The 12,294-nt window shown below is 37.4% G+C and overlaps 1 protein-coding gene across 2 annotated transcripts in view; it reads left to right on the top strand.

The window, feature by feature from the left end:
- Window positions 1–12,294, top strand: part of OTOGL (otogelin like) — a 131,483-nt gene that overhangs the window by 47,084 nt on the left and 72,105 nt on the right. For both annotated transcript variants that reach the window (XM_035002072.1, XM_035002071.1), the window contains exons 22-25: window positions 1,682–1,734; window positions 3,281–3,443; window positions 7,935–8,042; window positions 8,807–8,945. In XM_035002072.1, coding sequence (XP_034857963.1) covers window positions 1,682–1,734; window positions 3,281–3,443; window positions 7,935–8,042; window positions 8,807–8,945 — 463 coding nt within the window. The remainder of the gene's footprint in view (window positions 1–1,681; window positions 1,735–3,280; window positions 3,444–7,934; window positions 8,043–8,806; window positions 8,946–12,294) is intronic.

The following is a 12,294-nucleotide window of genomic DNA, read 5'->3' as shown; positions in this document are numbered from 1 at the left end:
CTGGCAGTTAAGCAACTTGGTAATGAAGCTGATTTTCTATTCTAGGAAACCTAGCTCTGCAGCACTTGCTTTATTGCCTACCTTGCTCTGCTGCTTATTTTTTATTTATGGCAGAATTCAGTTTATGGTCAATTTCTCTTTATTGTCATCTCTATTTGCTCCCCTTTCACCCCACCATCAAGACACCAAGGCAACCGGCTCTTGAATCTTTCTCTAGTAGGTTGGACTACTAGCCGGTTTCCCAAGCTGGAAATTTAGGAGTCATTTTGGACTTTTTCTTCCAGTTCCACACTCCCAGCCAGGAAACCCCCAACCATAGTGGACTTCGCTTTCTAGATATAGGTGAAATTCATTCCTTCATTCCCATCACTACTCCCTAGCCATGTTTCTGGACCTTTCTACCTGGTTTTCTTGTCTCTAGTCTTGTCCCCTTCCATTCTACTTAGGTGTTATATCTCTCTAGAATTTAACACAATTGGATTTATTTAAGTAAACTTGGAAAAAACAAAGGAACCATCCCACTTCAATAAGGAAAAAAAAAATTCCGTTAGTGTAGCGATCTCCTGTACCATTCTTCTCAAAAAGCCTGTGTCCCAGGGAGAGTATGATATGGAAAACCTGGATCTGGGTCCTAAGACCCTTAAACCTGACTGTCTTGGTTCCTCTCTGCCATGCACAGTGTGAGTGAATCACACCTCTGGGTGTCAGCTCAGTGTTACATGAGGCATAAGCATGCATTTCATGTAACATGGCCTTTGCATGCTAGTCAGCTTCTTCGTCTGGGCTCAAATGTAGTACACACGATCTGGTCCAAAGCTGAAGTAAACACTGATTATGCTGGAGTTGTTGAAAACTGGAGTGTTGTTTCCTATCTTGATTTCTTTTTTTAATGGAGATATAATTAAATGATATCTTCTTAAGGGATTTTCAAGATTAATCTTGCTTGATTTGGTTTGCCTTATGCCCTGAATTTAGATCCTAATTTGCAAGGAAAATGTGACTCCATTCTATCTTCAACACTGCTGCCAGAATGAGTTTTCTAGACTTGGAACCAACCTCATTACCCCTTCGTTTCAGGTCTCCAGGATAAAGTCTTAGCATCTTAATGGAGTTGGCCTTGGCCTTTTTGCCATCTGCATCTCCTGTCACTTCTTGCACTGTACTTTGTCACACAGAAACTGCTTTGTACCACATCTCCCCTGAGTGTTATAGCCTTCCTACTTTATCCATTTCATCACCTCCATCCATTCTTTAAGACTGTCCAGACTTTACCTTCTTTGAGTGTGTTGATGTCAGTTGCCAAGAGATTTTAAGACAATTTTCTGTGCTTTACTTTTATATCTTAAACATATTTCTCTGTTGCATATGTCACACTGCATAAATTATTTATTTGTATATCTTCCTTTCTTACTAGTGTAAGCACGTGGGTGAAGGCTATGAATTTTGGGTTTTGTATCCCCTATGCCTATTGCAGTGTCCCACACATAGTTGTTTGATTAAATTGAACTGAAATAGCTCTTTTCAAACTGGACGTAAGCCAATAACTTATTTGTAAAAAATTATGTGGCAAAAAATAACATTTGTATATGTACCCAATCAATTATTGCACAATAGATTGTTTTTGAAATACAGAAAAAAACAGGTGTGGCTTCTAAATTAACTATTTGTTTACCTCTACTAGCCAGTGTTCCAACGGGACCGTGAAATGTGATGAACCAGCAACGCCCTCTACTGGTAAGATCAAGATAGATGTTTTCCTTAAAGAGAACGCAGCTCTAATAGTGTTCCCATTTTTCTGGAAGTCATAAATCCATCACAGCCCTCCTTGCCAAGGTGCATGAATATAGCCTGGGGAATGTTCCTCAACATGGTGCTCCAGTGCTTCCTTAGTTTTTTCACATTGATAATTATAATATTTGTAGGACATCCTGGGTGAACTGACAAGGCTGCTGAGGGGCAGTGCTGATCAACCCAGGGATGCTGCCTACATGCTGCCCACCCCAGAACGACCTCAGGTGCACCTTAGGCTCATGTATCCAGGCATCTGTTGAAACCAGCTTGTGGACCAGCAGCTGGGAAACTACTCTAGACCAGAACTTCTCAGATTTAATGTGTATGCAATCACCTGGGGGCCTTGGTAAAACATTAATTCTGATCCAGCAGGTCAGGGGTGATGCCCAAGATTCTACATTTCTGCTGCCACTGCCACTGGTTCTTGGACTCTAGGACCAGCAGCCATCAATTAAACATGGCTTGCAAGATGACATCTACTGCCATCTCTCTTTAGAATGTTATTTTACACTTGCATATCATTCCTGAAAGTCCTATATATTAGAGTACCCTACATATGATTTATTTTCATCATATAAAAGCCTCGTTTTTAGTCACGGTGCAGAAATTCTAGACAAATAACAAACAGCACGCTTTCATTGATTTTAATAGACAGAAAGAGTGTACGCTGATAAAACGGAGCTATTGCTTTGTTATTTATTTGCATGGTCTTGTATATATTATTATAAATCACTTTGATTTATATGCCCTGGATTTGCTTTATCTAAGAACTATCTAGGCTTCTTTACAGGCTGTGTTCATGGACCACACACATATTCAGTAGCAAGGGGACCATCCTTGCCCTGCCCTATTTGCTTCAGGGTGGCTTTGAGTTAAAGAGGGGAAAATCCAGGTGGCCAGATTTCTCACAGAGGAATCCCCAAGATTTGATCCCATTGACCCTAAGAAGGGAATTTATTTAATCCCTCTGAGCCCAGAGCTTTCTGGAAGACTGTGGAGCCCCTGCCTATAATTATGTCTGCTTTTGCACTTCTACACTCTAGTGAGGACTGATGTAAATAATGACTCAGAGGTGAAGATCCGAACCTATCATGTGTTCATTGTAAACACATGGCTTTGTAAGAGTGTAAGTATGCTATCTTACCAGCCCTCAAGAAATTGAAAGTGTATGTTTGGATTAATCAAAATACCCTGTTTCTTGACCTCAGAAAATTATATAATAGTTGTTTAGTTATGCTTTGTGGAGGGCAGGTGAGGTTTTCCAACTCCAAATAGGTTTTTGAAATGTAGGAGACAACAGAAAATCTTCTGGGAGAAGGTTTGTACGTTCCTCAGCCAAACATTGCAGACTCAGAGCATCAGCTAGTAATAACTGGTAAGATATTCTAGGCCGAATTCTGCTTTGATGACAAACGCCTGTCAGGATGATTATCTGTTTATGGAACAAATACTAAGTTAAGGGTATTTTATCTGTGCCTTTTCCCTGAAGTTCATGCCTGTCCCGAAGGAAAAGTGTATTTCGACTGCAGATTTCCTGACCCTGAATTACCAGCTGGTGGTGTAAATTGTGAGACTACATGTGCAAACCTGGCCATGAACTTCACTTGTGCCCCATCCTCACCCTGTATAAGTGGCTGTGTTTGTGCTGCAGGGTAAGTCTCTTGTTTTTTTGTTTTTTGTTTTCTTAAATATTCAGGATTTGATAGAAAATGACAGAATGCAAGAGCTCTTAAAAACATTATTTACAGAAATAGTTAAAATTGTTCTGACTGTGGTTAACTCTGAGTTGGTAACTAGAAGACGGTTGTAATTATTTTGCTATATTCATGTAACATATCCCATGTCATATTTGAAATATGGCATATGACGTATAACACATGATTGAATATGTCACACATGTTATACATACAATATTATTAAAGTAGTACAATGAATTGAAGAGAGAACTCATTTTGGGATGGACTTGGCATTTATCTCCTGGTTTAACTGCAATTTTGGGCAAGTGACAGTGAGCCAGTATCCACTTAAAACACTTCCAGTGCATATCTTTGGTATATTCTGTTGTGTTGTTACTGTTGTTGAGGTTAAGTTATAGTGATGCCAACTGCTGTATTTTTTTATTTTTACTTTTTTAAGATTTTATTTATTTATTTATTTAGCATGAGTGGGAGGAGGGGTAGAGGGAGAGGGACAGACAGAATCTCAAGCAGACTCTAGGCTGAGCATGGAGCCTGATGCGGGGCTCGATCCCACAACCCTGAGATCACGACCTGAGCTGAGACCGAGAGCCAGATGTTTAACCAACTGAGCCACCCAGGCATCCCGCCAACTGCTTTACTTAATGGATGTTACAAAAAATGGTGTGTTGTGGCTACTTAGGGCAGTGGGTAACAGTGGGTAACAGTGGGTAACAGTGGGTAACAGTGGGTAACAGTGGGAACTCTGGCTTCAAACACACCAGAGTTCAAATCCCAGCTCTGCTGATGTTAGCTGAGTGATTTTTCTGCAAGTTTCTTTTAAGCCTGTTAGGTTTGGGATATATGGGGGGTGTGTGTGTGTGTGTACTCAATAAATATGAATCACTATCTTATGGCAGAATAATCTACTCCTATTTTTGTAAATTTCCTTTATTAGCAGGAATGCCTTGTACATGGGAAAGTTAAATACAGAATCTGGTGGCTATTCACTTCCCTGCAGGCACATTACCTCTGGCCTCACGGCCCTCCCTTTTCTGGTAATGAATGGAGGCAGTACACAGCGAGAGGCCACCTGAGGCAAACAGGTCACCCATTCTTCCTTGGTGAACATATTCACACAGGGGGATTCCTGGGCTCAGGTCATCTAAGCCATGAGTAAAGAAGAGAGAGGTTTTGTAGTCTGTTTCTTAGGAGAGTTGGCATTTGTCTAAATGGTCCCCATCTGGAACAGGCAGAAGAGCCAAATGACTTGGAACTCTACCAATCTCTTTAGAAAGGGAGGAGGTTGAAAGAACAAGGGCCCATGAGTGGGAGAATAAAGGTAGGTAGAAATCAGGCCCTAGAGCAGATGAGTGAGGAAGACATTTTAGTAAAAAGGACAAGGGAAATATAACGTTTATTATGGTAAAATAATTGAAGTGTATAACGTTGCTTGATTTATTTTAATTATGACTCAAGGGCTCATAGCTGATTAGATAAAGCTGCTTCCTAATTTTGTTTCATAGGCTTGCAGTTGACGCTATTTTTTTTTTTTTTTAAGAATATCTAGTTACTGTCACCTTTGACTTTTAGTTCAACAATGATTTATTTATTTTCTGGTCTAATTTCATTACAAAAACTAAAGAAATTTTCTCCCACCTTCTCTTACTGTATTGAAGTAAATATAGTTGGAATTAACTAAGAGGCCTCTGACTGATTTGGAAATAATTTTATTATGGAGAACTTTCTGTTATAAAGTTGTTCATGGTAATATGATTTGGATTGTCTTCCATATGACCTTGGCTGGCGTATTTTAGGACAATAAGCCTAGTATTACCTGTTTTATGGGGCTCCTCAGAGTGACAGTAGTTCATCGAGTATGAAAGATCCTCATTCTTCAGTTTAGAAATCACTGTTGGAGTGCCTGGGTGGCTCATTTGGTTGAGTGTCAAACTCTTGGTTTTGGCTTAGGTCATGATCTCAAGGGTGTGGGATTGAGCCCCTCTCTGGGCTCGAGCTCAGTGGGGATTCTGCTTGAGTTTCTCTCCCTCTCCCTCTGCCCCTCCCCCTCCTCAAATAAATAAATAAATCTTTTTTAAAAAAGGAATCGCTATGGATTAAAGAAGTGGAAAGTAATATAGTGAAAAGAGTCATATAGAAATGGTTCAAATATTGGCTCTTCTTCTTATTAGCTGAAGTATCTCAGGGCAAGTGACTTAACCACTTGGAATCTCAGCTTCCTCTTTTTAAAATGTATCCACAAATGTCTATTTCACAGGGGTCAGGTATGTGCCGTGCACCAGTTATATGGTGCTAATGTTTGGGCCACTGTGTTAAGCTACAGGATGGGGGGCACTACTAAAATACATTTATAAGATAACAACAGAATCTTCCTATGGGATTGTCACTAGGATTAGGTGAGTTAGTGCTGTATTTAAAGTGCTTAGAATAGTGGCTGGGCCATAGGAAACACTCAAAAGAATTAGTTTTTGCTGTTGTTTTTATTTTCTCTGTGAGACATTTAATGAAGTACTTGCAGTTCATTGTGATGAATCCTCCAGTAAAGGTTTTTACACATTTCTATGTATAGGGAGTGTGGAACATAAAAGATTGCATTAAATTGAGCCTTAAATGGTGAGAAGTTTTTCAGGCAGAGCTGGGGAAGAGAAGGGTTTTCCAGGCAGAGGAGAAATGAAGATGCAGAGGAGAAATGGCGATGCCCAGGGAAAGTGGAGAGAAGTTTGGGAGGGGTGAGCTGAGAAAATGCAGACTCTAAGACTGTTGTCTGAAAAGGAAGAAATCTAAATGAGATAATGCAGTGTTTATATAGATAAGTTCATTTGGTCACCTTTACTCAACAATTGAGTGTCTGTTATATGCTAGACATTGGGGCACAACGATCAAGACTTGGTCTTCCTGAGTGGAGCTTGAGGTCTAATGGACAACATGTACATTAAATGAGAAATTACAGTGCTATGCTAGAGGAGCTGTGAGCGGGAAAGCAGAGAAGGAAACATATGGGATCATTTCTATTCGAGAGAAGAGGCAAGAATCCAGGATTCCTGACTTCTATGTTAATTTTGATAGCATTGAATTATAACATTTTAAAGCAAATTCAGAAAAAAACTTCATATATTTTGGCTATTTTTAGTAGCTACCTGTGTTTATTTTATCATTATTTTAAATTATTATATTAGTTATATTATTATAATTTAAATTTTATTTATTAGTAGCATTTTATTATTGTTTATGAAATAAATTCTTTTTTTTTAAAGATTTTATTTATTTATTTGACAGAGAGAGAGAGAGAGAGAGCAGGAACACAAGCAGGAGGAGTGGGAGAGGGAGAAGCAGGCTTCCCACGGAGCAGGGAGCCCGATGCAGGGCTCGATCCCAGGATGCTGGGATCAAGACCTGAGCTGAAGGCAGACGCTTAACGACTGAGCCACCCAGGCGCCCCATGAAATAAATTCTTTAGAAAAGATTTTAAGCATATTGAAATATTTATGTATATATTTATATCAAGGGTGTTGGAATATGTATCATATACCATACGTATTTATTTAATCTTCATATCAAAATATTTTGAAAATATACTAAAGGTAATTCTCCTTTGAAATTATGGTATTTAATTTTTATATTCATAGATATTTTAAGATACTTTTTAAAAAATATTTTATTTGTTTATTTGAGAGAGAGAGAGAGAGAAGGGTGAAGGGCAGAGGGAGAAGCAGACTCCCCGCTGAGCAGGGAGGCTGACTTGGGACTCGATCCTGTGACTCCAGGATCATGAACTGAGCTGAAGGCAGAGGCTTAACCGGCTGAGCCACCCAGATGCCCCTTAAGATACTTTTTTATGGGATAATCTTTCAAGAAGGATATAACATGTCAAAGGACACTAACATTTAAAAAATGTTAATAATAATAAAGAATGTGAAACACTTGATATAATGGCTTTTTATTCAAAACACATCTTAACTAAACTCTCAGGATTTTAAATTTAAGCCCGTACATAAGGAGCTTTTGATTATTCTCTCTGTTCCACAACAGAAAATATTATCTATTTCATAATTTACTCTTTTATTGAAAAATTGTTAGGCCCCACAGATTTATTTCTTGTAAGTAGCAAATATTGAAAAAAGGGGGCCTCACTTATTCTTTAAATGTTGTTTTCAGAATAGCTCACTGTACCCAGAAATTTAAGCTTCTGTTTCTCTTTTTTTGTGCTAAGCGATAACAAAAAGGTTAAAATATTGTGTCTGATCCCTTGCCTGGCATTTTATTTACTCCTGTGATAGGCAAGGTACAGTGTGAAAAAGAGGGAGCCAAAGATTAGGTCCACCTCTCCACAGGTCTGAGAGAACATGCCTGTGGTGGCTGTCGTAAATATAGACGGCGTTGACTATGACAAGATTACTGATTCTTAAAAAACTGAAACTAAATAGCATTTACTTCTACATTTGGAAGAATGGCAGAGCACAAAGGAAAGTGTTATGTTCCCGAAAGCTGTCCGTGTATCTGGAAGGATTGGGAGTACCTCTCGGGAGAAGTGATTGCTACACCATGTTATACCTGGTAATGAGATCCATTTATTTCACACAAGTTTTCCTAAGCAATTGTATTAGTTTTGATCATCTTGTAGTTACTTAATGTGACTGACTTCAGCAAAAAAAACAAATCAAGCCTGAGTAAATAAGATTTTCAAGGCATTCAGGAGTTGGTGGAGAGCTATTACCTACAGGGGAATCATACCATTATTTTGGGGCATATTTGTTTAGCCCAGAAAAAAAAACAAAACAAAACTGTGAAATGTAAAAACTTGAAAATTTAATAAAGAAAAAATATCTCAAGTTTATAAGAAATTAATAAATGCTCCAAAGAGAAGATCACATTTAATACAAGGTCTTCTGTTTGGAAATAAGCCAAAACAATGCCATAAAACAAAATTGAAATATAACTTCTTTAAAATGTGGAAAAAATTTTCTAAGCTCATGAAAAATGTCACATCTAGTATATGTAAACTGATCCAAATATAGGAGACAGTTTTTTGCTCCCATCAGGGTTATATTCAATTTTTTATTCTGTCACCTGTTTTCAGGTGATCCTTGCACTATTTTCTAGGCTTGGTTGTGGTATCTGGTAATCTTTTTAAGCAAAGTGATAAATATAGGCCTAACTTGTCAGTGTAATAAATATTATAGAACCAATTGGCAATATGACTAAGGGCTCTTGGCTCAATGAATGTTCTTGAATACAAACCTTACAATGTTTTTACTGCTTGCAAAACACTAATTAGAGCCAAATGTCTCAGAGAGATAACTGGTGTTATTTTTGGCTAGTGTTTGTCGGCGAGGGATGTTCAATTGCACCTACTATCCATGCCCGGCTGTGTGTACAATATATGGGGACCGGCATTATCATTCTTTTGATGGACTGGAATATGACTATATCAGTGATTGCCAGGTATTTTTGATAAAGGTATGTCACAATTAGATACTTTTATTTGCACTTGTGTAAAGACTTAATGTAAAAAACAAGTATGCTGATACATGACATATAAATCCACACGTCATTAATAAAACCTACAAAAGTGATAGCAGTTTTAAACATTTCATTGACTCATTCTTAAGTTTTATCATTTATAGGTGATGAGCTAATTCTTAAATTTTCTTTTTTTTTTTTTTTTGGCTTTTGCCTGCTAAATGGAATGATACTGTTATAGTGAAGCACCAATAAATAAAGAAATAAACAATTTTTAGAAAGGCTGCTATAATCATTCAGCATCAAACACAAGCACATACTTTCATTTACCAAGAATCAGAGATGAGACAAATATTCTACTTGAAATGCTTTCTGCACAATCATTGTTTTAAAATAGACTGGTAAACACTATGATTTCTCCACTGTGAAGAAAATGAGGGGTTAAGGAAAAGCCAGGCAGAGCACACAGCTCAAATAAGGAGTTGGTAAGATTTCACCAAATGCTCAGCATTTTGCAAAATGACATGGGGAGGGGAAAAGAAAGTAAGGCATGATCCCAATCTTCTCAACTTCAGAATTTTCTTGGACAAATTTGGATTTATTCTTTAAGAAACTTAAAATTGTTCATAATGGAGGCTGAGAATAGTACCAAATGGAAAATTCAATGGTTTTTTTTTTTTTTTTTAAAGATTTTATTTATTTGTCAGAGAGAGAGACAGAACACAAGCAGGGAGAGAGGCAGGCAGAGGGAGAAGCAGGCTCCCTGCTGAGCAAGGAGCCCGATGTGGGACTCGATCCCAGGACCCTGGGATCATGACCTGAGCCGAAGGCAGCCGCTTAACCAACTGAGCCACCCAGGTGTCCTGGAAAATTCAATGGTTTAAAACATAAGCAGGAATTGTTTAAGTTTGGAACACAATGGATTTTACCATTTGTTTTTTATTTACTAGAACTAATACAAAATAGGAATGTGTCTACTTTGTTGATATATGCTTAAAAGAACAGAATCACACACATACCTCTAATAACATAAAAGCATTACCCAGAAATAAGGCATGCATTCAAGATAATCACAGGTTACCTTGCTGGAAGAAAAGATGTTATTTTGTTCACTCTCGTACAACTTTTTTCTGAAGCTTACATTTTACATTTAGAAATTTAATTCTGGGATCAGTGATGTCTAAATAAAATTTAGGAATAAAGTAAACCCAAACGCATTAAACATATGAGAAATTTTAAGGATTTTATCAGGTATACTAAGCCCAGGGTTTACTATAGTGTATCATCAAGATAACATGTCTAGAATTAAGAATAATGTCTCTTTATTGCTTATAACCATAAACAATACGTATCATCCAATGCATGGTTTAATGTCTTATATTTGTATTCACCAAACTAAGCTCATAAAAATAAAAATGGTTGGCATTTATTGAACACTTACTATATATCAAGCACTACCTAAGAGCGTTATATATTTTTATCTTATTTAATCCCAAAGACTACCCCCAGAGACAGGCACAATTATTATCCCCATTTTACAAATGAGAAAACAGAAGCATAGAAAATTTAAGAATTAGGGACGCCTGGGTGGCTCAGTTGGTTAAGTGACTGCCTTCGGCTCAGGTCATGATCCTGGAGTCCCGGGATCGAGTCCCGCATCGGGCTCCCTGCTCAGCAGGAGTCTGCTTCTCCTTCTGACCCTCCCCTCTCTCATGTGCTCTCTCTCTATCTCATTCTCTCTCTCAAATAAATAAATAAATAAAAATCTTAAAAAAAAAGATCTTTTGATGTTTTTGACTGACTTCTGGTTCAGCAAAGTTTGGTTGTCTCCAATCTTTATTTCCAGTTTAGTCCCAAAGAAGAAATCTACTCTAAAAGGATCTTAAAGTTACAGAATCAGGAGATAAGCAGCCAATTTAAAATTTTCTCCAAATAGTAATCATTTGCATGTATTTACCATCTCTAAGCCAATCATTTTTATTCCCTGAAATGAGATTCTTACTGTGGTTTGTCTTCTAGGTGCAGTTTTTATTTATATTGTTTGTCTGACAACCATGCTGGGGACAAAGGGGTCAGAGGCAGAAAGACGACAACTTAGACCTTTATTGATAGTTAGTATAATATACCTTGTCTATATTACAATGGATATTTTCAATGCACATCAGTTTTTTATAGTTTCCTAACATTTTTATATCAGGAAAATCAGAAACACTTATAATTAAATTAAACTATATGATAAAAATAGAAAGAAAATTCCCCTTCAATTCTGAGACATTAATATTTCCAAAGCTAAAATGGAAGTGAAAAATATATTAATTTTGGAGCGCCTGGGTGGCTCAGTCATTAAGCACCTTCCTTCGGCTCAGGTCATGGTCCCAGGGTCCTGGGATGGAGCCCCACATTGGGCTCCCTGCTCCGCGGGAAGCCTGCTTCTCCCAGTCCCACTCCCCCTGCTTGTGTTCCCTTTCTCACTGTGTCTCTGTCAAATAAATAAAATCTTTAAAAAATTATTAAAATATATATATTAATTTTATTTAATTTTTAAAATTGTATGAACAAAACTTTATAGACAGCTCTGATGTATTTTTTAATCTATTTCAGTAGGAAGATGAAAATCTTGGAGTTTATGGAATTAATTCTGTGCCTTTTTTTTTAGAGAGAGAGGGAGTATGAGTGGGGTTAGGGGGAGGGGCAGAAGGAGCAGAGAGAATCTTAAGCAGACTCCATGCCCCTCATGGAGCCCCATTCAGGGCTTGATTTCATGACCCTGAGATCATGACCGGAGCCGAAATCAAGAGTTGGATACTTAAGTGACTGAGCCACCCAGGCGACCCTGTCAGTGTCTTTTCAAAAAATTAGTGGTTAGCCTGGTGATGGGTATTAAAGAGGGTACGTTCTGCATGGAGCACTGAGTGTTATGCACAAACAATGAATCATGGAACACTTTATCTAAAACTAATAATGTAATGTATGGTGATTAACATAATAATAAACAATTTTAAAAAATTAATTCATTTTCTACTTTATCCATGTAACCTAACTCTTAAATATTGTATCCTTGTTGGAAATTTCAAGCAAGATGATTGTAATATTTTATCCATAAGATCGATCTCCATTATTAATCTTAGATGTTAAGGTTCAATATTTACTTTGCATTGTAATAGTTTACCTACTTAGATAATTCACCCCCTATTTTAAAAACTTCTAAAACATTCAGTAGCACATTAATAGCATAGGTTTTCCAGTAATTATTTTTGTACCTTCCTCTATTTTTTCTTTCTTTCTTTCTTTCTTTCTTTCTTTCTTTCTTTCTTTCTTTCTTTCTTTCTTTCTTTCTTTCTTTCTT

This window comes from Mirounga leonina, unplaced genomic scaffold (assembly GCF_011800145.1).
Source record: "Mirounga leonina isolate KUSES-001 unplaced genomic scaffold, KU_Mleo_1.0 Mir_126, whole genome shotgun sequence".
NCBI classification, from domain to species: Eukaryota; Metazoa; Chordata; class Mammalia; order Carnivora; family Phocidae; genus Mirounga; species Mirounga leonina.
The sequence above is the reverse complement of the archived record's forward strand: the minus strand, read 5'-3'. Positions and strand labels throughout refer to the sequence as shown.